The 24,727-nt window shown below is 34.9% G+C and overlaps 4 protein-coding genes across 5 annotated transcripts; 2 read left to right on the top strand and 2 right to left on the bottom strand.

Moving 5' to 3' along the window:
- Positions 1 to 4,928: 4,928 nt before the first annotated feature.
- LOC126697888 (uncharacterized) lies at positions 4,929 to 7,692 on the bottom strand. Its single transcript, XM_050395034.1, has 3 exons — positions 7,491 to 7,692; positions 6,933 to 7,248; positions 4,929 to 5,213 (listed from the first exon to the last, which is right to left on the bottom strand). Exons 1-3 carry the CDS (start codon positions 7,679 to 7,681, stop codon positions 5,199 to 5,201), a joined length of 522 nt encoding a protein of 173 aa, XP_050250991.1. The 5' UTR covers positions 7,682 to 7,692; the 3' UTR covers positions 4,929 to 5,198.
- A 134-nt stretch (positions 7,693 to 7,826) lies between these two features.
- Positions 7,827 to 12,518, bottom strand: LOC126697887 (hydroxyacylglutathione hydrolase cytoplasmic). 2 transcript variants are annotated; one of them, XM_050395032.1, is made up of 7 exons: positions 12,353 to 12,518; positions 12,145 to 12,267; positions 11,892 to 12,053; positions 10,831 to 10,909; positions 10,089 to 10,202; positions 8,330 to 8,506; positions 7,827 to 8,093 (listed from the first exon to the last, which is right to left on the bottom strand). In XM_050395032.1, the coding sequence occupies exons 1-7, from the start codon at positions 12,397 to 12,399 to the stop codon at positions 8,019 to 8,021; spliced, it is 777 nt and encodes a 258-aa protein (XP_050250989.1). In that variant the 5' UTR covers positions 12,400 to 12,518; the 3' UTR covers positions 7,827 to 8,018. The 2 variants fall into 2 exon arrangements, with proteins under 2 accessions (XP_050250989.1, XP_050250990.1); XM_050395033.1 differs by lacking the exon at positions 11,892 to 12,053.
- A 4,939-nt stretch (positions 12,519 to 17,457) lies between these two features.
- On the top strand, positions 17,458 to 20,278 carry LOC126697886 (60S ribosomal protein L10). The gene is made up of 4 exons (XM_050395031.1): positions 17,458 to 17,624; positions 18,623 to 19,124; positions 19,530 to 19,611; positions 20,007 to 20,278. The coding sequence occupies exons 1-4, from the start codon at positions 17,615 to 17,617 to the stop codon at positions 20,073 to 20,075; spliced, it is 663 nt and encodes a 220-aa protein (XP_050250988.1). The 5' UTR covers positions 17,458 to 17,614; the 3' UTR covers positions 20,076 to 20,278.
- Positions 20,279 to 21,382: 1,104 nt separating this feature from the next.
- LOC126697885 (uncharacterized) lies at positions 21,383 to 24,727 on the top strand. Its single transcript, XM_050395030.1, has 3 exons — positions 21,383 to 22,204; positions 22,798 to 23,070; positions 24,119 to 24,727. The coding sequence occupies exons 1-3, from the start codon at positions 21,629 to 21,631 to the stop codon at positions 24,386 to 24,388; spliced, it is 1,119 nt and encodes a 372-aa protein (XP_050250987.1). The 5' UTR covers positions 21,383 to 21,628; the 3' UTR covers positions 24,389 to 24,727.

Genomic DNA, 24,727 nt, shown 5'->3' with positions numbered 1-24,727 from the left:
CACGTTCTACCATCAGTGAGCTAGTCAGTCTTATTTACTCTTCTTCTCTCTGTCTTCTTCTTGACAAGAGAGTTCAATAATCTTTTACAATTTTTAGTTTGAATAAAAACTTTTTCATAGTATAGATAAAGACTCGTTTTAAACTAACTTTTATCAAATTTTATTCTTTTATTCTTTATCTATTATATTTATTCAATTTCAATAAGACTATTAAATTACCAAAATCAATATATATATATATGAGTAATTCTACTATACCCCCCAAAAAAAGGGGGGGTACGGTACCCACTAGTAGGTAACCTGTTACATCAGGTTACTTTTTTCTCACATTTGACGATTTCATCTTCACATTGTGTAGTTCCAATATCACATGTGACAGTTCTTTTCTCACATTTGGTGGTTCCCTTACTTTTTTCTCACATTTGACGATTCCATCCTCACATTGTGCAGTTCCAACATCACATGTGACAGTTCTTTTCTCATATTCGGTGGTTCCCTTACTTTTTTTTCTCACATTTGACGGTTTCATCCTCACATTGTGTAGTTCCAACATCACATATGACAGTTCTTTTGTCATATTGGGTGGTTCCCTTACCTTTTTCTCACACTTGATGGTTCCATCCTCACATTATGCAATTCCAACATCACATGTGACAGTTCTTTTCTCACATTTGGCGGTTCCTTTAACCTTACTTTTTTCTCATATTTGATGGTTTCATCCTCACATTGTGCAGTTCCAACATCACATGTGACAGTTCTTTTCTCACATTTGGTGGTTCCCTTACTTTTTTTTTCTCACATTTGACGGTTCCATCCTCACATTGTGTAGTTTCAACATCACATATAACAGTTCTTTTGTCACATTGGGTGGTTCCCTTACCTTTTTCTTACACTTGACGGTCATTGTGCAGTTCCAACATCACATGTGACAGTTCTTTTTTCACATTTAGTAGTTCCCTTACTTTTTTTTTTCTCACTTGACGATTCCATCCTCACATTGTACAGTTCCAACATCACATATGACAGTTCTTTTGTCACATTGGGTGATTCCCCTACCCTTTTCTCACATTGTGCAGTTCTTCACATTGTGCGGTTCTAACATCACATATGACAATTCTTTTATCACATTGGGTGGTTCCCTTGCTTTTTTATCATATTTGATGGATCCATCCTCACATTGTGCAGTTCCAACATCACATGTGACAGTTCTTTTCTCACATTTGGTGGTTCCCTTACTTTTTTCTCACATTTGACGGTTCCATCCTCACATTGTGTAGTTCCAACATCACATGTGATATTTTTTTCTCACATTTGATGGTTCCATTACTTTTTTTTTCTCACATTTGACGATTTCATCCTCACATTGTGTAGTTCCAACATCACATATGACAATTCTTTTGTCACATTGGGTGGTTCCCTTACTTTTTTCTCATACTTGACGGTTCTATCCTCACATTGTGCAATTCCAACATTACATGTGACAGTTCTTTTCTCATGTTGGGTGGTTCCCTTACTTTTTTCTCACATTTGACGGTTTCATCCTCACATTATGCAGTTCCAACATCATATGTGACAGTTTTTTTCTCACATTTGGTGGTTCCCTTACTTTTTTCTTTTAACATTTGACGGTTCCATCCTCACATTGTGCAGTTCCAACATCACATGTAACAGTTCTTTTCTCACATTTGATAGTTCCCTTTTTTTTTTCACATTTGACGGTTTCATCCTCACATTGTGTAGTTCCAACATCACATGTGATATTTTTTTCTCACATTTGATGGTTCCATTACTTTTTTTTTCTCACATTTGACGATTTCATCCTCACATCGTGTAGTTCCAACATCACATATGACAATTCTTTTGTCACATTGGGTGGTTCCCTTACTTTTTTCTCATACTTGACGGTTCTATCCTCACATTGTGCAGTTCCAACATTACATGTGACAGTTCTTTTCTCATGTTGGGTGGTTCCCTTACTTTTTTCTCACATTTGACGGTTTCATCCTCACATTATGCAGTTCCAACATCATATGTGACAGTTTTTTTCTCACATTTGGTGGTTCCCTTACTTCTTTTTTTTAACATTTGACGGTTCCATCCTCACATTGTGCAGTTCCAACATCACATGTAACAGTTCTTTTCTCACATTTGATAGTTCCCTTATTTTTTTTTCACATTTGACGGTTCCATCCTCACATTGTGCGGTTCCAACATCAAATGTGATAGTTCTTTTCTCACATTTGATGGTTCCCTCACTTTTTTTTTCTCACATTTGACGGTTCTATCCTCACATTGTGCAGTTTCAACATCACATATGACAGTTCATTTATCACACTGGGTGGTTCCCTTACCTTTTTCTCACACTTGACAGTTCCATCCTCACATTGTGCAGTTCCAACATCACATGTGACTATACTTTTGTCACATTCAGCGGTTCCCTTATTTTTTCTCATATTTTACGGTTCCATCCTCACATTGTGCAGTTCTAATATCACATGTGATTGTTCTTTTGTCATATTTGGTGGTTCTTTTACTTTTTTCTCACCTTTGATTGTCACATTTGGCAGTATCAACATCACATTTGACAGTACTTTTGTCACATTTAGTGGTTTTTTTTTTCCTCACATTTGACAATTTCATCGTCACATTGGGTAGTACCAATATCACATCTAATCGTACTTTTAGATTTGGGCCCACCACTGAAGTCACCTTTTTACTTACTTATTATATATATGTTTCTAGCAAAAAATGATTGATGAAGATGGCAATTCCACATTGAAATGGTTTAAAAATATATATAGGGGACAAGGACAAGTATATGTCAAAATTGATGTTTTGTGAACAGGTAATTTTACTCGTGCTAATACACTTGTGTATTTTACACTAACACATGCTAATACATTGTTTATTTGTATTTGTCACGTTAAGTAGTACCAACATCATTCTTGACTATACTTTTGCCACATTTGGTTATACCCTTGTTTTTTTCTCACATTCAACGGTTCCGTTGTCACAATGGGCATTACCAACTTCAAATGTAAGCGCACTTTTGCACATTCGATAGTTTTTTTTTTTTTTTTTTCCCTCACCGATTACCATAATACCTCTAAAACCTAAAAATGACCATAATACCTTTAGAACCTAAAAAATGACCGAATCACCCTAAAACTTAAAAAAAAATTACCAAAATTACCATAAAACCTAAAAAATAACCGAAATACCATTAGAACAAATAAAAAATTGATTGAATGACCTTGAAACTTTAAAAATGACCAAAATAACGATGAAACCTAAAAAATGACCAAAATACCCTTAGGACAAAAAAAATGACCACATGGCCTTGAAACTTAAAAAATGACTGAAATTGCCATAAAACCTATAAAATGACTAAAATAACCACAAAACCTAAAATATGACCAAAATACCCTTAGAAGAGAAAATCACAGTAATGCCCCCTATACCTAGAGAATATCTTAAAATACCCTTAGAAACTTAAAAATGACCGAAATAACCATACTACATAAAAAATGACCGAAATAACCCTGAAAACCTTAAAAAGGACCAAAATTCCCTCATAACCTAAAAAATGACCAGAATTCCCCCAATTCCCTCTAAAATTATCAAAATCCCCTTAGAACCTAAATGATCAAAATATCTTTAGAACCTAAAAACTGACCATAATATCCCCGTAACCTAAGAATGACCAAAAGACCCCTAAACTAATGAATATATATATATATATATATTTTTTTTTATATTGTTTCTATTTAGATATTTTGTATGTAAAGATATTGAACGTAACAAACTATAATTGAGCTAAATGATCCCATGTACTTATCCTTATTCAATTTAGGAGATACTATTGAACCAATTTGTTATATTATTTTGTTTTGTATTTAGTATAATTTCATGGATAGTGATAGAGAATTGATATTGTATATGTAGTGTCCAGTAGCACTACTAAAATTCATCATTCATGTGTGTAAGCACGAGTTATACTAGTAATTATTAAAAATAACATTATGGACAAATTATTTAGGAGAAATGTTGAATAGCTTCTCCTTGAACCATGTTTTCAATATAGGATTTTACAAAAAATCTAATGTACAATTATAGGTTTCCAGGCTCTCGGCCTTGGATAGAGCTCAAGGTGAGTTCTAGCTATGGAGGATTGCGAGAGACAGTTTTAGAGATAGAGAGGAGATGGTTGCATCTTACTCTCTCCACATTACCATTTCACTTGCATCTTTTTATGAAGTGAGCTTAAAAATCAAATCTTGTTTTATGCTAAAAAATCAAAACACAATTTCAAAGTAAAATACAAATTTTCAAATTTTGTACTAAACTTATTTATCCAAAATACGACTTTAAAGTGAATGCATTTACACAAAAATTATGTTTTCAAAATACAATTTTAGCACAAAATGTGATATTATTGAAATCGTTTCCAAGTGTACATTATGTCCCGTTATCTCCTGCCACATTGGCAGAATCTTAAGTTAAATCGTGGTTTCAGATAAGGCAATTCTCATATATATTTTTTCACAACATTATTTTTAATAAATATTACTTCTTATGTAATAATTGAAGAAATATTACTTCTTATATACTATTTAAAAAATTAATTTTATGTAAAAGAGGCAAAAAAATAAATTTACACATTATTACATTTACTACATTCTCATTTTTCTTCTCAACTAAACAAAAGTTTAAATGTCATAATACTTCTCTCTTTTTCACTGAGAACATTTTGTTTTCAATTAGATTCCACCCCCCCTGGCTACCCCAAAAAAAATATAATTCCACATACATCCAACAAAGAAAAGAAGAAGACCCATCAACAAAAAAAGAAAAAAAGAAGAAGAGCTATGACACCTAATTACACATACATCCAACAAAGAAAAGAAGAAAAGCTATGGCTATTCAGCTACAGTAAGGGGGCAGGCTCCAGCTGCTGTCTTGGCTAAAGCATTGACACCAATAGTAATAGATTGAGAGAAAAACTAAGGGAAAATTGTCTCAACTTGCTCCTTTTCTTTATTTAGGTATACACAGTCCTATTCTCAAAAAAAAAAAAAAAAAAAAAAAAAGGTATACACAGTCCTGTCAGTCACTTTCACTATATGAAAAGTATCTTTGAGCATCAAATGGCTGCTTCCAGGAGTTTGTATCAGGTAACTCAGAAGCAGTTCCTCCATTCATGGGTGCAAATGCTGCGATAAAAAAGAACATGAACATCATACGAAAAACATCACAATTCCTAAAGATTAATTCAAAAAGAAAATGTGCAAAATGAGCAAAGGTCCATTCATCTCACATGCTTTTAATCAACACATTTTAACAAATTCATTCCTCTTCATTTTACAAACCATTTGAATCCATATTGTCTTTAACGGCAACTATTATGGGTCTATACCCTGAAAGTTAGGAGACGTGTTAGATCAATGTCAAGATTTCATGAACATGTAGTTTCAACATTTAGTAATTCATTAACTTTTTTAAGTGGCAGTGAGCCTTATTGCAGCAATTTTTCCAAATGAAATCATGACTAACTATCCTATTTTTTTGTTCTTTTGAATGAATTAAGAGCTATTTGTTTCTTTCTTCTCATACAGGGGTGTTTCAAACCAATAGCAAACCACTAACCAAAAAAAAAAAAAAAAAAATGCTTCTCAATTATTTTTGATATGTAATAAAAATTTATTAAAAAGAGACTACATCATGCAAAGAAAGGCAAGAAGTAGCCTGAGGAATTACAAAAAATACAAAAGATTATGTACAGAAAGATAGACTCAATAGCATTAGAATTGACTCTCTATTTGTGAGTCCCCAACAAAATAAGCTAGAAGCTAGTTCCTTTTACTCTCCATATCCTCAAACATTAGCCTATCTCACTCTCGCCAAATAACATCAAACATAACAGAACCAAATTCCAAATATCCAACGAATATGATAAGAGAGGTTTTTTTTTTTTTTTTTTTTTGGGGGGGGGGGGGTGAGGGGGTGTTCAATGCTAGGCAGGGGATCCTATGTTTGCGGTCCACAAACAAAAACAGAAATAGAAAATAAAGACAAATCTATATATCTATAAGCTATAAAAATAGTCTCTTATTGGATCCATTTACTAGAGGTAAAAAAGCCAACTTTCTTCCAATACTTCAGAGAGATTGGGAAACAAATTCAATTACTATAGGCAAGTAGGACCAAGGATAGATGGACTGCTCTAAAAGCACCTATCCATGACTACTCACACAAAATAAAACTAGCTAGCAACTTGATTGCCCAGCAGAATAAAATGATGGTTCCGGAAAAACCAAACTGCAATGTTTAAGCCATTTTGCCCATCAACCTTCATCAAGACCTCAATCCCTAACTAGATAATAGTACTAGAAAATGCAATAGACATAAAATTTCACAATAATATTTTAGTTGCTCAAAATCTCAGACATAAAACTCATGCATTAAAATACACAACTCACACAGACAATTCATCAAACAATTTCTTAACAAAGCTAAATTGACTCAGTTCACCAAACCTCACATATAATTCAAGTTAATGGAAAGAACTCAGAAGCCTAATCCAAACCCAAATTGTTTAATATAAAAGCAATATGTTCTCTACCATTAAATATAGAATTCTTAACATAGCAACCAAAGACCTTTAGTTTCAGCTTTCAGGCAGGTTCACAAGACTACAAGTTCATGTTTCACATTCCAAGTCCTATTCAGTGCACAAATTTTCTTTTTGCAAATGACATAGATACTATTTTCAAGATTTATTAAAAATACCCAGTGTACATTTCTTCTACATTTACAATTTAACATACACATTCATAACCAGAGGCACATCAGTGAACTTCTAAATAGTGATAATTATACCAAGGCCATGGTTCTTGTACTGCAAAATTGAAGTATGAATTTTAACAACTTACCCTATTCTCAAGAAAGGATTTTGAGAAGCAAAATACTCTCCTCTTAAACACACTTGATGGCTTCCCATTTTTAACACTTGAATCATGTTGTGTCTTCTTCGACCCTTTCTTTTTATACATCAATTGACCATTACCTTTACCATTTATAACAGGAAGTTGACTTTGCTCAGAAAATTTTGAAGTTGCTTTAAGAGAACTTTCTCTGTTCATGTTGATTTCTAACCTCTCTTCTTTGTTTTTCTTCAATGGGAAATTTTCACATGGGTTTCCATTGGGGAAAAATCGAAGCAAGTGGCTTGATTCAATTCGAATCTGCCTATTACGAAATTTCAATTCAGAATTCACAACATTACTAATGCTTGTGTTCCAAAATTCCTTAAAAAAAAACCACCAACCAAATAGGCCCAAATCTTGACAATAAATTTAGGGAAAAGGGAGAAGGGATGAAGAAAAGGCCTACCCTACTCTCACTTTCACTTGAAATAAATCAATAAACCCATCATTCAAAAACCCAAATCTCGCCGATAAATTCAGGGAAAATGTATGAAGAATAGTTACCTGAGATTTGTATGAAGACGAGGTGAAGATCGACCAAGAACAATGAGAAGGAGCAGAATTAAAAGAACGCAGCAGAGAAGTAGAGAGAGAGAACGCGAGACGGCGAGAGAGAAAAAAGAAAAGTCTCTTTTTTTTTCTTTTCTGTGATTGATTTTATATGTTACCTGCTTGACTGGTAACCGGTAATTCATTAAAATCACATAAACGGCCAGGATCAAAACAAATGAAATCAATGGTTAGATTTATGAGTGGGTACCGTACCCACCAAAGAAAAAGGTGGGTACTGTAGAATGACCCATATATATATATATTCTTCCAGACATAAAACTAGTAATATAATTAAAGAGACATTCATCATCACAAAGACTCGGTAATTCTGCCACACATGCCAAGAAAATAGTAATCTAAGACCCTGCCAACCGAAGCACACAGAGATCTCTCTGGAAGGGGTGTAATATTTCACAAACTCGTGACTTTATTAACACACACACATGGTAAAAAGGGAAAAAGCATTATGCAGATCATCTATTAGCCCCTCCAGTTGTCCTTCCGCTTTCTTATCTCCTGGATAGCTTCAACAGGCGAACCACAACCAACCCTCGCCTGTAAAATATAAGCAATGTCTACATAAATTGTATGGCACAAGTAGATATATTAAAAAGCTCTCTCTAGCAGATACGCCATGGTTGATGAAGACAAAATGAAAAGAACACAGTAAGTAGCGATACATCTAGACTCTACATACAGTAACCATACACATTCTAGTCCCTTTAAGATATATCACTAGTTAATTTTGTCCAACATGAAGAAAAAGGTAATTCTTAGAGGAGAAAAGTAACCTGGATTTCAGGTAGATCAACCCGCATGAATGGATTTGTTTCTAATTCTTCCTCAATGGTTGAGGGAATAGTGGCAAGGCCTGCCTGCCGCTGATGCTGGGCCCATGTTAACTTTTGTTGTATCTTAACATTATCTGGTTCAACTGTCAGAGCAAACTGCAAGTTTTTCACCGTGTACTGTAGAAAAATATAACCAGAACTTTGAAATTTCAAACAAAGGAAAAACTGACAGGGGGCACAAGTGTAACAAAGAGTTAAGCTGTCAATAGAGATTGTAACACAATTAACTTTAATAAATGCAATTAAGGACATATTCCCTCTCTCCTTTCAAGGTAGAAACCTTCTAAATTTTTCATCTTACGATACACTAATGCTCACTTGCACATGTTATATATGTCCTCACTCTCATATGGTCACATTTTAGAAAAAATGGAACTCTTTTTAGGAGATCCCTGATTACCCCCTCAAAGCATAACCAAATAATCTCCCCTTTAACATTTACTTGCGTCCCCAGTATTCTCTCTTTTGTCACCATAGTCCCCATGTGGGAGAAAAGGCACAGCATTATGACCGTGGAGGTTGTACCATACTTCTAATCACATGAACACTATTTGTTAGAAATTTTGGAATCAGCAAATTTTGGTAACCAACTCATGTTTACGAATCCATGACTACCATACTATCACAGTATCACTCACTAACATGATGGAAGATGAAAAGTGGAGAACTCATTGTGAACCTATGTTGATAAACCATTACCCAATGAAGGTACCTTGATCTAAACCATATCTCTCTAACTATACTGCTATTGAAATGACCATAGAAACACAATCCGACACTCAACAAAAGATACAATAATAAATCAGGCCCACACAATTCATGTATTCCCATTATTCTTTTACACATGCATGTGATACAGCTATAACCATCTAGCAACCATTTCCATTTAGGCTCCAGAAAATATCCCAAATACTAACTACTTGATTTCTAATATTTTTATCAGAAACATTATTGTTCAAAAAATGCTTGAGATTTTGAGGTGGTTTCTTATTTGTGGAAATTACATAAAAAGACCTAGAAGTCTATACCTTTATACAGATTAGGTCACAAGTTTTTTACTTTGCAATTGAAGTCCTAAATTTAAAAAATACTTTCAATTTGAAGCCTATGTCCATCTTTGTAATTTGCTTTTGTTATTCTAGGTAGTAATGGAGGAGAGAAAAGCAGGAAATCATTGATTAAATTCTATGCTTCATTTAGGCCTTGTTCATAAATTAATTTGGTAACCATTAAACAAAGACAATAGAGAGAGAAAGTGATTGCCAGAGAATTGAAACTAGTTACCTAGGTAAATCACAAAATTTTATATGGTTTTATATTTTGCTCTAATCCATTACTGGCCAGAATAAGAAATATGAATAACGGATATAGACATGGGCTTCAAATTAAAACAGTTTCATAAATTTGGGGTTTTAATTGACAAAATTAAAAATTTGAGATCTAATATGAAACAAGGTATATACCTGGGGCCTTTTATGTAATATAAGTAAAGAGATTTTGAGGCGGTTATAGACACAAACCAGTGATTATTGATAGTAATTACGCCAAATGGAATATTATGCATTAAGAATACATCAACAGTAGAAAAATCTACACACATGGACACAATAAAAGCAACCCCAACTCCTTGTACAAAATTAATTTATCCTTATGAACTCAAAATCAACCCAAAGAAAGGATAGTAACAAAATACCATTACCTCATGGCCACAGTATACTCGAGTTGGCTTTGGCAATGAACCCAATGTTACACATAGCGATTGATACATCTGCTCTGCCGTTCCCTCAAAAAATTTCCCACAACCAGCAATAAACTACACACACAAACAATAAAAAACTAATTAATACATTTTAAAAAAAAAAAAAAATAGTGACCGCTATTAGTTACCTAATACCATAAAATTAAAAAAGAAAGCTACAAATTTAGTCAAAAAATGAAGACAAATTGTCACTAGCCAAGAGCTTGCCAAGAAAAGGACATAATTTAGGGAATAACTTCTTCAAACAATCTTATGTTGTTTCATATTCACAGATACAATATTCACTTCATAATACAAGACAATAAACATGGAGTCTTCACAAATAGATTTCCTGACCCCACTAATTCAGGGCATTCCCCCTTAGGATTTAACTCTTTTTTTCCTCCCTTCTCAGCAAATGAAGGTGATGAAATTGCCCACCATTCTAATTAAAGAAGGGGGGAAAAAAAGATTTGTTGTGAGTGCATTCGTATTGCCAAGCTAAATTGGTCACATTGTTTCCCTCATTTTTTTTTTCTTCTATCATCCACCTTCCCCCAACAAAAGAAAAATGGCAGACCAGGGAAAAAGGCTTCTGCCATCTAATCATGTGGCATTTTTTAAAGAAAACTGATCACATGTGCGCGCGCGCACGCACACACACACCCATGCACGCATATAAAAGAGCCCCCCATCAACTTACCAATGTGTCTCCAGTGAAAACAGCTGGGTCTTCTTCCTCTTTGCTAGTCACATAATAACTAATGTGACCATTGGTGTGGCTGATTAGAGCAAGTCAAAGACACACAGATAAAGTTAAAAAAAAATAAAGATGTAAGGCATACCTGTGCAAAACGCTAAAACCAATATGTCTCAGATAAATAAATTGGCAATAAGCTTTAGCTCAAATGTGATGCAGCGTAGGCGTGTAGAAGCAGAATCTGAAACACACAAATACTACAATTCTTCCACGAAACCTAAGTTCCACAAGAACACTAGGATAGTAGGCAAAATAATAGAGAAAAAACCTCTCTAACAAGTTTTTATTAATCAACACATAACAATAATCAACCTCTCTATAAAGAGTATTTATAGGAATAGAATTTCTCCTACTCTTTTTAGGAAAAGACATAATAAACCTACGCCTACTTGAAAAAGGAAAAACAATTTAACTTGGAAAAGAAAAACAATTAAAACCCTAATTCAACTATGAAAAAAGAAAACAACATAAAATATTAAAATATTTTATTCTTCCTTAACGTATCTGCATCAAAATGGCACTTGGTTCTTTTTTCATAATAATGGGATGGAAGGTGAGGTCAAGTGCCATTGGTGGGTATGTAAGAACCTGGCGAGAGCCTCATATTCTTAGACATAGTATGGTGGAGTGCAGGGTTAGGTTCTTTCTACTGGCAGGTTTAGATTTTCCAGCATGATCATGGAAATTAAATAGAGAGACAAGGTGGTGTTTTGTGAACAAAGTACAGAAAAATATACCACCCCCACCCCCACCCTCAAAAACAGGGGGTTAAGTCTTGAGTTGACATAAAAATAGAAGGAAATAGCTCAGAAGATTAAATACGAGATGCATTAATGTTGGAAGTGAAAAAAAAAAAAAAATCAAATCATGCTTATTGAGCTAATTATGCTGGAGCCTGTAACACAGTAGCAGAAGAAAGCAGCAGACATATATATATATGGTAAAAACAAGAAAGAAGGGGGGAAAGTGATTAAGAAGAAGAAGAAGAAGAAGAAGAAGCATACGAAGGAGTGTGAAGAGAGAGTATATTGAGATGAGCACCAAGAGTGATGTTATCACCGTTTTCCAGTTTATCAGTGCAACCCTTCACATTATCTAACGAACCACCATAAACCTTAATCCCCGGTACCAGCTCCTTTATTTTCTCATTTCCACCAGCGTGATCCCTAATTTATTATTTACTATTAATATCACCAGAACCAGAAGAAAGCACTAAAAAAAAAAAAAAAAAAGAATTGGAATACCATACATACATACCAGTGATGGTGTGTGGTGAGAACGAACTTGAGAAGGACGCCGTGTTGTTTGGCAAATTGTACTACCTTCTCAGCCTCTACTGGATCCACTACTGCCGCTTCTTTTGACCTCTCATCGATTATGCTGCGCAATTTGCAACAAATCAATCGCCCTAATTAATAATAATCAAATTTCTCATCGAAATTCAAAGGAAAGAGGATTAACTTACAGGTAGGAGTAGTTGTCCTCCAAGCAAGGAACGTGGTATACTTTCATCTCTCTCTCTCTGCTCCTCCAACAACCGCTACGATCTTTTCTTCTGCTTCTTCCGCTTTCTACTCTCCAAACGCAGTCACAGACAAGAACAAAAAGACGTGGCAGCCAACGGATCAAAGTGACAAAAGTACCAACCAAGCCCAGCCCAACCAATGTACCTCATTCTCCGACCCAATCCAATTCTAATACATAGCTACATGGATCACAAATAATATGGCCTGCAGGCCAGACCACTCCAATAAAAGAAGGGTGTGGCCTGTAATGCGGTTGACTGGCTGTGTGTCAAGAAGATATCCGCGGATGTCGCGTATGGTGACACACTACTTACAAGACTAGATACACATTGTCATTATTGTTAGTGTAACCATTGAATTATTTATAAATAAATAAAATTATATACTCCTTTAGTTACATAAGACCAGGAGCGGAGCCTCGGGGGATGTTGTATATATATAGGTATCGTGCGTACCCAAAATATGGTTATTGGACTCAGCCACTACTTAGGCTCACAATTTATTTGTATTATGGGTTTTGGGTTTCTTACCATGGGTGGTCCTATTCTCGGATACCCGAGTACACTCCTGTTTCCTCTAACCCTTCTCTTTACCTCATAGTGTTGCTACTTTTCTCTCTTAGAGTGGTTGCTCTCTTCTCTCAGTGTTCTCTCCAGAATTACCATCCCCCCATTCCTCATTCTCGTTTTCTATTTATAGGTTAGGATAAGTGGAGGTATTATGATTACTCCCCTTTACTAGTGTGAATGGGGGTCCAATTCCATCATCTCAAAGTGAATGCTCCGTCAAGAAAGGTGGAAGTGGCATTAGAACTGATTCCCACCTTCAAAAGCCCGCTTGGCAGCGATGTTCTCAAAGGCACTACCGGGCAGCTGAGTACAGGGTGTCTCCGAGCAATAACGCTCCCAATCAGGTTAGAAATGATCAGGGGGGGTTTGCTAGAGGTATTCAAGCTAGCGCAGTCTTATTTCAACTCTTGGGCCCAAATTAGGCCCTGAGGTGTCCAGGTCAAGGCTAAAGGTCCAAGAATGGGGACAGGGTCATATAATGTGTCGTAAGGCTTGGGCCCGAGACCTGTGAGGCCTATGGCCCATCTCCATATAGGTATATACAAAGATAGGTTGTAATAATGATGTTTAAGTTTGGAGAATATGGTTTCATAAAGTAAAAATTCAAGTTCTGAAATTTTTTAAGTGAAAATTCAAAAAGTCTGAATTTTCAGGAGTTTTCTAGAATTTTCTGGTGACTATTCAAAAAAGTTGAAGAGGTTTCAATCTTTGTTAACCGTTTTATGAAAAAATAACTAACTCTCTATACATGCCTTTTCATGAAACAGGATTATGTTCACTTAAAAAATAACTAACTCTTCATATGTGCCTTTTCATGAAACAAGCTTATATTCACTTGAAAAATAACTAACTCTCCATATGTGCATTTTCATGAAACATAACTCTATGGGTATAAATAGAGGCTTATGTTCTTTTGAAAATCTAACTCTACAAAAGAGTAAGTTTGAGAGAAACATAAAAAATCTTGTGGTCATTCTCCAGAATTGCTATTTGTAGAACCCAACATCTTAGTTGTATCTTGGGGACAAATTTGCGATAACCCTTTAGCAACAAAAGTGTGGGGGGCAAATATTATCTAAGGAAAATGATATAGTACCTCCAAGTTATCTATTTTCTGTTTGTCTTTTATGTTAATCTTGTTCTTCCATTATTACTTTGTGTAATATCCCCAATAGGGGGGGAGTTGCGCCCCTAACTCTTTGAAAAAAATCCTTGAAGTAGGTATATTATGAACTATTCTTTGGTACTTTACCTTAACAAAAAAAAGACTCTCACTTTAATACATGTACAAACCCTTAACACCAATAAAGTAGGAAAACAAATCTTTTCCAGTTATCTCAACTGGTAAAGTCTCTGATAGTTATATAAGAGATATAAGGTTTAATCCCCGCCTACACAAAAAACTGATTGATGTCTTGATCTAATGATAAAGAGCTATCATCAGGAGCAGACGCCAAAAGTTGAAACTCTCTAAAAAAAAATACCAAATCATATCACTTTTTCATGAAATTTACTATTCTTATTGGTTTTATCTCACCACGTACGTCATTACCCATTTCATTATTCATTTTTTTTAATCGATCATTATTTTCAGTGGAGCAATGCTATGAATACTACAAATTTTACAAATTGATGTGTTATCAATCATAAAAAAATTCATTCAAACATTTATTTATTATATTGTTTAAGTGTCATACATTCTTGTCACATCAGTTTGTGAGCTTTTTATAGTATAATTTATAGTCATTTTAGTTTTGAGAAATTCTATATCCACAACATTTTAACAACACTTTCACAACAAATCTTAAGTAACAGATTGTAATTGGTTGTTATTGGTGAGCAAAAAAGTAATTTCAATGGTGAGTTGAAATATGAACCAGTAACAACTTATCACTTATGATTTGTTTGTGAAAGTATTGTGAAAATCTTGCTTATCCCATTTTTTTTATGACAATTCAATTAGTGGTCCCTATAAGTAACACATAATTATTAGAAAAAAAAAATACTTAATGTCCTTTTAAACTATTTTAATCTTGAAACCCCTCGACTGGAATCCTAGCTCCGTTACTACATAAGACACTACCTTGTTACATTAAGTGTCCGTTTGGAACGATTTATTTAGCTGAAACTAAAAACTTTTTGTTAAAAGTGTAAAAAAAAAAGTTTTAAAAAAAGCTAAATAGTATAATGAGACTCATGAATAATATCAAAAAGTGCAGTGGAAACCATAAATAGTAGCAAAAATAAATTGAAAGTGAAGATAAGCTGAAAAATTCAGTTCATCCCAAATTCACACTAAGAATGTAGGCTTATATTTAACAATGAATATATTTAAATTATTAATTTAATCCTCTAATTATTAAACAGAGTTTAATTTGATCTTTCAATTATTAGTTGTCTCAGCAAAAGTCTCATAACTTAGCTAAGGGAAACCTCATTACTCAATGGAATTCTCCACTCTCAAGGTTCAAATTATTTCTCCCTCATTATTTTTTAAGTACTGATTTATGAAAATAAAAAATAAATACCTTATTAGATTTCTCCAATTTAGTTACTCAACATTCAAAATCAAATTAGGATCATCCTTAGTTAACCAAAAACTGCATATTCATAAACTTAAAAAACATCATCTTACCTATTAATTTATAAATAAATCTTATATAACTTTGAGGGTGTTTGAAGCAAAAGCAAAAAAAACTAATACAAGGAGTAGGTATCGCACAGGCAAAAAAAGTAGAAATGAAAAAATGGAAGAATAGGAAGGCCTTTTATAAGTTAAATTCGGTTGCATACCTAATACCTTGAAGTCCACACTAGTTGACAAATTTGGGGGTGATTTCTTAGCATATGTCCTCTCAACTAATGAAAGAGAACAATCACATTATAAGGCTGTGTTTGGTTCGTGTAAAAGTATTTTCGGAAAATATTTCATTTTCCGGAAATGCTATTTTCCGAAAAGGAAAACGTTTTCATGTGTTTGGCTATCACAAAATTCGTTTTACGGAAAATTAATTTTGGTGTTTGGTTCATTCAAACATTTTTACAGAAAATGCATTAAATCCGGCAAAAGAAACAAAACGCAGCAAAAGAAAATGAATCAAATCCGGCGGAGGAGAAGATGAGATCGCGCGATAAAGGCGACATCGAGCGGAGGCGAGGTCGGTGCGATCGTCCGACGAGCGGTGCGATCGTCCGACGAGCGGTGCGATCGCCGCTCGTTGATCGCGCCACTCGATCGACGATCGCACCGCGCGATCTCATCGCTCGTCGGCGCAGTGCGATCGTCGAACGAGCGGCGCGATCTGGGCTCTCTCTCTCTCTCTCTCTCTGTGTGGAAATGATTTGAAGTGAAAATGAGGGTGGAAAATCATTTCCGGGTCAAAGGTGAAAATATTGGTCAACCGGAAGTCATTTTCCGGAAAATATCATTTTTCGTGACAGCTAAACATGTGAGTTTGGGGGAAAATGATTTCAGGAAATCATTTTCCCCCAAAACAAAGGCACCCTAAGACAAAAAAATGGATTTAGGGAATAATTCCAACAAAATCCAAGTCTCTCTTTATAGAACAATCACATTATAAGTACCCTATGACCCCCACTGAAAGAGAAATGCAATTTTCAAATATTATTACTCCATCATTATTACCCTTAATCTCCTGTTCTAATTTAACCAACAGAGTATCCAAAGTCAGTTCCCATGGGTTCACCCTTGTTATAGTAAATGTCTTCTATCTCAACAAAATGTCAATTCAACGGTTTGAGTCGTATGTGCTTGGCCTTATCAGAAATCCTTGTTGTGGTTCCACTGTTCTCAAGAAAACAAACAAGCCTTAAGACCCCAAAACCGTCCCATAATTTGAGAAATGAGATTAAAGTGAATGAGAAAATCTTTTAATGGACAATGAATATGAACATAGAGGGATTTCAATTATCTCAAATAATAAAGTTTTTTATTATTGAATAATATATTTGAATTCATATCCTATTTACGTTAAAAGTCAATAATGTTTTGGCTTGATGATTTTCAATCTTGTGGTAACTTAACAAAGAGAAATGTAATATCCACAACAAACCTTATGTAACAGGTTGTTATGAGTTGATATTGGTGGGACAAGAAATTAATTTTAGTGATAGATTCAAATTAGAACTAATAACAACTAAATACCTGTAATTTGTTGTAAAAATATTGTGAACTTATCACCTCTAATTTAACAAATGATCTTTCGTTAGATGCATATAATATCTCTCTCATCGTGTAGACCAACATAGGGATTCTACCGCATATGATACAGAATGTACTTTTTCTTTAACAAAGGCGTGAACAAAAAATGGGCTTTCACAAATCAAAAAAGAAGAAAAAATAATGGGCTTCAAAAAATTAGGGTCGTATATTGTTTAAAGAAAAAGAGATTGGGCCAGGACGAAGTTTGTGAATGATGATGCGCGAGTCATTTTACATTGGAATGGGCCGGAACCTTGTAGGGATCCGCGAACCGCAGTTTCAATATCTTTGACCATGACTATGACTATGACTATATATATGAAAGTATCGTTTTAGGGTTTGTGTGTGCCTCGTCTCGTCTCTTCTCAGCTCAGGAAATAACACGACACTCAAGATCGCCATTCGCCGCCATGGGGAGGAGTGAGTACACAAATTCATTTCTTTTTGTTCTTCTGTTTCGATTCGAAATTTCCTATTTTCTGTCTTCCTGTCCTCTTCTTGCTTTAATTTTTTTTTTTTTTTTTTTTAAACCTATTTACATATTGCATATGAACGTCTTTGAATATATAATTCGTTTGATTTGTTATATTCCTGAATTGTATATGTTGATGTAGATGTAGATGTAGATGTAGATGTCGAACATTTTATGTTTTAACTTATGATACTGTTTTTGGCTATTGAAAGATTTTGGTTGTTGGTGTTTGAGCCTTTGTTTTGTACATTCTCGGATCTACTTTTTACAATTATTTTTTGTGCTATAATTATTTTACAACTTATTAAACCATACAAGGTTTGTATTTGCTAATACCCATCTAAGTATTTGGTTTATCTTTTGAAACAAAAATTTATAGTACTGCGAATGTTTAGATCTTTATTAAATAACATTACAAATTGGCAACAACAATTGTCTTTAAATACTTCAGGCATTAAAACTGAGGAAAATCTACTGTGACATTAATTAAGAACAAAAAATTATAATCAAAGATAATAATCCAAGAAATATTAGAAAGATGGATTGTTTGTTGGAAAAAAAAAAAAAAAAGACATCAAATGATGGATAGCAAAGTGAGTTCCTGTTATAACTACTTATCCTCGAATAGGAGATCTAGGGTTCAATCCCCACTTAAACCAAAAATCAATTGGTGTCTTGGCTTGACAATGATGAGCAACTGTCAAATACTATTTTATATCTGATATGATAAAAAAAAATGATAAATAGCTCTAGAAACGAATGTACAAGTTCTTTAGCATTTAGTTAATATAAAACTCTATCTTGCCTTTTATGTTGATTGTGGGATAATGTGCATATTTTATTTGTGCTATTTTTGAATTTCACATTTTTGATGTGGTGGCTTGTTTGTAATTTGTTGCATGCTGCTGTTCTTATTTTTGATGAATGCATGCCTACACTTTTGTAGGACCTGCAAGGTGTTATCGTCAAATCAAAAACAAACCCTACCCGAAATCACGATATTGTCGTGGTGTCCCCGATCCCAAGATCAGAATATATGATGTTGGAATGAAGAAGAAAGGTGTTGATGAGTTTCCGTTTTGTGTCCATCTTGTGAGCTGGGAAAAGGAAAATGTTACAAGTGAGGCATTGGAAGCAGCTAGAATTGCCTGCAACAAGTACATGGCCAAATTTGCTGGTAAGGATGCATTCCATTTGAGAGTGAGGGTGCACCCATTCCATGTTTTGCGGATCAACAAGATGCTCTCATGTGCTGGGGCTGATAGGCTCCAGACTGGGATGAGGGGTGCTTTTGGCAAGCCACAAGGGGTATGTGCAAGAGTAAGCATTGGTCAGGTCCTCCTTTCTGTGCGCTGTAAGGACAGCAACAGCCAGCATGCCCAGGAAGCTCTCCGCCGAGCGAAATTCAAGTTTCCTGGTCGTCAAAAGATTATTGTTAGCAGGAAGTGGTATGGTTTTTCTTATTTTTCCTTGACATTTAATTAATGCACCCTGTGATTTATGAATGTTAAATAGAATGTGCATATGAAACTGTTGACCACAGCACCTAGGTTAGAGATCCTGTTTGCAGGAGACCTTCAAAACTTTCTTGTGTGTGTTGGGTTGGAGGGGTCACCCATGGGTGAGGCTTAGAGTTACTGTAGTTCAAAAACGTGTACAGAACTTATATCAGGTTGACATATAGAGTTCTGTTGCTTTTGTCTCCATCACCTTCCTGGTGACATGATTGTATATTTTTTTATGTCTTCGAGGGTTTAACCTCTATTTTGAAATTTGTGTGACATATAAATGTATCTGATTTTCTAGAATTTAGCATTGGAATGTTTCTTATGTTTGTAATGATTACCTTTCAGGGGATTTACCAAATTCAGCCGTGCTGACTATCTGAAGTACAAGGCAGAGAACAAGATTTCCCCAGATGGTGTCAATGCTAAGGTAGTACTAAAACTGCAGATATATGCACTGCACATGCATGTACACAGGCACTATATATTGGGAGTTAAAATCCACCTTAATATGAGAAACTGTTCCTACTCTAAATTGCTTCATAATTACATTGTTTACAATCTCTCAATTCCATCCCAAGTTAGATAGGAATATTTGATTGATTAAAGATAAGTGCTAGCAGCAAGGTGGAGTAGAACTGTGGGTTGTAGCGGTCTGCCCCTCATTATCAAACTTGATTTCTTTTTTCCCCTCGTTAGTCATTCCTCCACATTTAACATATAGTGGATTTGAAGTTGACTCGTTTCCTAATACTGTATCCTAGATTGGGGCAGGCATGGTGATTTAAATGTTAATTTAACATGTTTTTGTTATGAATTCTGCAGCTTCTTGGATGTCATGGATCTTTGGCATTGCGTAAACCAGGAAGAGCTTTTCTGCCTGAAACTGCTTAAGACAATTTGTCGCCTGAGAAGACAACTTCTATTTTTGAATTTTATGCTGAACAATTTATTGTGTTTTGTTACTCTATCAAACTTTTGTCAAGCGACTCTGTTATCTTGTGTTCTCCGTCTGTGGAAGTTCACAAACATTATCTCTCTCTCTCTCTCCCCCAAAAACACCATGGTAACCTAGTTATTTATTTTGCAGTTTAATATATGACGTGTCTGTGGTTTTGTAGTTCTTTAATGGGAGGGACAGCCATCCCCTTAAAACATGCCTATTTTGTGAAACTTGTTATAAGCTTGATCAAATTAGGCTAAAATTAGCCTTGGTAGTTGGATTGGTTAATTTTAGCAATCGTTTGAATTGCTCAATTAGAATGCGTTGCTCTATTTGATCAGAGTATGATTGACACGAATACTCTCTCGTTCTCATAATCTCTTTTAATTCATTATGGTTCCAGTTACCAAAAATACACATCACAGAAGGGTTGTGGAATAAATTTTTCTCCAGACGATGGAAATTGTGTCTCTGGACTATAGCCATGAAGTTTTAAGATGGTTATAAATTAAACTCTAGATATTTTAAATCACATAAATAAAACCCTAACTTATAAAGTATAGTATGACGAGGAGATTTGATTAAGGATTTACATAAGTATTTGATTTGAAACTAATAAAACTGTTTACTTTATTTGTAAAGTGTAATCGTCTTAAACTTCAAGTTCAAGGTTATTTTCAAAGTGTAAGTTTAGTTATAAAAATTTCCCTGAAATATAGTGTTTAAAATGTAATCTCTAAAAGCACAAAACTATAAATGATCGAATATATAGTTGAAGAAAAGGAAAAAAAAGGGGGGGGTGGTGTGTTTAAATTTAATTATAAGGTTGTTTAAACATTTTTTTTTTTAAATTAAAATTTGAATTGAAAACATTTATGAGATGCACCATTTAATAGATATTGTTGTTTGATGAGTATTATTTAAAAAAAGAAAAAAAGTTTATTTGCTAATTGATTTAAAGAGATCTATGAGTAAATGGGCTTATTATTAATATATATATTTTCTGTATATAATATAAAAATTCTACTCTAATATAATGTGTGTATGTTTCCCTCTTGAAGGATTGAGCAAAGTGAGGCATGAAGAAATTTAAAATTGGCGATTAATTCCAAACAATTATAGTGTAAATTAAGAAACTATAGTGAATTTATAAAGGGTGGAAATAAATGAAAAGTGAAAAACAAGGAAATAGGACCCATTTCAAGCATAGTTGACGGAGAGAAGAGAAGGAAACGAAATAGATGTAAATGTATTGGAGTTGGAGATGATCAGATGACCCCCAGACCCCGATTAATATTCTAGACTGTGTAAAAAGATAAAAAGAAAGAACAAGGAAGCCGATTTCTTCTTTTTCTTACAGGCGGGGAGTTTGGTTTGTGTGTAGTGTAGGTGAATCTAATTCCATATTTTTTTTTCTTTACAGTATAATAATAGAAGAAGAAAAAGAAGAAGAAGTAGAAGCAGTGTTGGATTTGGGTACATAAAATTAAAAAAAAAAAAAAAAATGTCAAAATCCTCTTCTTCCACCTCCGCCGGACTGATCCGAGGTCTTCTTCTGAGGAGGCTCCAAATCGCTCAGCCAAATCGCTCCTTTTCTAGTTGTACATCTACTATTCCGAGTGTCCCTTCTTACTCTGCTATTCGTAATTTCTCATCATCCGAAACCAAAACCTCCTTGATCTCCCAATTTCAATTTCAACATTCTAAACCAAAACCCTCTTTCTCAAACAACACTTTCACTTTCACTTTCAAACCACCTCATAACCCCAATCTCTCTTTCACATCAACTGGGTTTAGGTTCTTCTCTTCTGTCAACAATGCTAACTTCGCTAGAAAGGTCTTCGACAAGCCCGCCACAGCTCTCTCTTCCGCTTTCTCTCGCTACCGCCAGGCCATTGGTTTGCAATTTGAGGCTTTCTTTAAGAGAAACTCTCTCTTTCTCTTTGGGGCCACTGCCGTTTTACTCTGTGCTTTGCTCTGGAGGATTATGTTCGGCATAGCTAATACCTTCGTTGGCCTCTCCGAAGGCATGGCCAAGTATGGCTTTCTCGCCCTCTCTTCTGCTATCGTCGCTTTTGCTGTAAGTTCCTTTTTCTTTTTCTTTTTCTTTTAAATCTCTACCTCTACACTAGACTCTAGAGATATCAAATCAATATTCATGTTTATGCTTCAAACCAACTTCTTCTTTCCTGTCTGTCTTTTGTTTTTTCATTATCTCTCTCTGCTTTGATTCATTTTGTTATGTAAAAGGCTTTCTATAATCTCACAGATTGATCTCTCACTTCACGTACTACATATTAGGAGATATTTGTGGACTATTTTTCTATTTGAGATAGTGCAAAATCGATCTAAATTGTCTCGTTAAATTGTTTCTGATTTCCTGTTGAAGAGAGTCTACTTTCAATTTAGCCAAGACTCTTGTAGCTCAACTGGCACCTCCTAGCGTTTCCAATGGAGACATCCAGCCTTCCAGGGTCAAAACCCCCCTTCCCCATTGTCACTATTGAACTATCAAAAAAAGTCTACTTGCAATTTAATTGATCAAAAACTGCTAATTTGCAAGTTGTGAATAATTTTGTTTAATACAATCTTAGCTAGTATTATTTGCATTGAGAAATGCTATGATAATTTATAGATCACAGGTTTTGTATTTTGTTTTTTTCGTACATGAAGGGCCTTTATATCCGCTCAAGATTAACAATCAATCCTGATAAAGTTTATAGAATGGCCATGAGGAGGCTTAATACGTCTGCTGGGATCCTTGAGGTTATGGGTGCCCCTCTTTCTGGAACAGAATTGAGAGCCTATGTTATGTCAGGAGGAGGGCTTACACTGAAGAACTTCAAGCCTAGTCTTAGGACCAAAAGGTGTTTTCTCATCTTCCCAATACGAGGTTCTGAGCGAAAGGGTCTTGTCAGTGTTGAAGTCAAGAATAAAAAAGGGCAGGTTTGTTTCTATTCCAGCCACTTTTCCTGTATTCCTCACATCAGATGAGGCAATGAAACTTTCTGTATGTGGTTGTATAAGTCTCTTTATTGCTCTACCTCAGCGTCCTTTGTAACATTGAATGAGACTGTCTCTTGAAGTTCAATATTTATGTGCACATTCTTCCTGCTCCATGTTGTCAAGATATGTAGACTGCAAGAATGATTTCATGTTATGTTGCTAGAGTTAGGTTTTTTGGGTCAGTTGGAGGTTCATTAAGCTTATGGGCTATAGAATGGGAGATAGCGCTCTCCCTTTAAACCCCTGTCCTCAGGAATGTGATATTCTATTCCGAGCATTTGGCATGATGGCCAGAGAATTACTATTTGAATTAACCAGCACCATCAATTGCTCCATAATTTTATCTTTAGCTCTTGTCAAGTGGTGAGACTGAATGCCTTCTCACAACCCCTAATTTGCATATTACTGCTACTTTAGTTAATTAGAAGATATCTGACAGCTCATACAGTTGATAACCAGGTTAATGCATGCATCCACAGGCAGACACACACACACACACACACACACACACACACACACACATACATGAACACATGCTCACACATATAGTCCATCAATCACAGAGAGAGAGAGAGAGAGAGAGAGATGAGGGTTCACTAAATTCCACTTTACTATATATATAGAAAATTGATCTTAACGTGGGGTCCAGTTAGCTCAATTAATAAAGTCTCTTGTTGTCAAATAAGAGATTTGGATTTCAATCTCCAGCCTACACCAAAATCAATTGGTTTCTTGGCTTGATTATAAAGAAAAATCATTATAAAATGGATGCTATAGGTTTGACACACTATCATATCTTTAAAAAAAAAAACAAATGTGAACTTAATTACTCATTTTCTACAGAATCCCTTTAATACGGAACTTAGAATCACTAGGATCTTTAGTCTTTTCTTCTGATATAGAACCTAGAACTTGGAGTGGTCAATTTTATTTTGTTTAATTGGTCTGGTTATGCTTATTTAAGTATTTGGTGTCATCTTTCTTTCAGTATGATATGAAGCTATTGGCAGTCGACATTCCCATGGCATCAGGACCTGACCAGCGATTATTCCTGATTGGAGATGAGGAAGAGTACAAGGTTGGGGGCGGGCTAATATCTGAGCTAAGAGATCCTGTAGTGAAAGCAATGGCAGCAACCAAGGAGTTTGATGATCTTGATCAAATTGAAGAAGAGGAGGATGCTGAAAGAGAACTTCAGGAGGCAGAAAGGAAGCACCGTGAAGAAATCGAGAAGCTTGAAAAAGGTGGCTCACAGTAATTGCTTCTTAAGATTTTGTTATCGCCTGTCCATTCTGTTGTGTTTTGTTTTACCACAGGAGCTTTTCAAAGAATGCTTGAGGTTTTGTCTGTCTCAGATAAATGGAACTGGTGAAGGGGTGCCATGCATCTAAACCAGAGTTGATTACAAGATTGACATTACCTTGTGCTGCTATTGTCATCTCTGGAAATTTCATGCATTTTTTATTATTAAAGTTGAGACGGGTTGGGACAAATAAAGCTAACGGTTGAGGCAACATGTCTGACAACTGACATGGAAATTTAGTTTTTGTAATCTCTGATCATCTTTCATCGATGGAAAATGTTTTCTTCTTCCTAA

This window comes from Quercus robur, chromosome 8, assembly GCF_932294415.1.
Source record: "Quercus robur chromosome 8, dhQueRobu3.1, whole genome shotgun sequence".
NCBI lineage: Eukaryota > Viridiplantae > Streptophyta > Magnoliopsida > Fagales > Fagaceae > Quercus > Quercus robur.
This window is presented reverse-complemented; position numbering and strand designations above follow the sequence as displayed.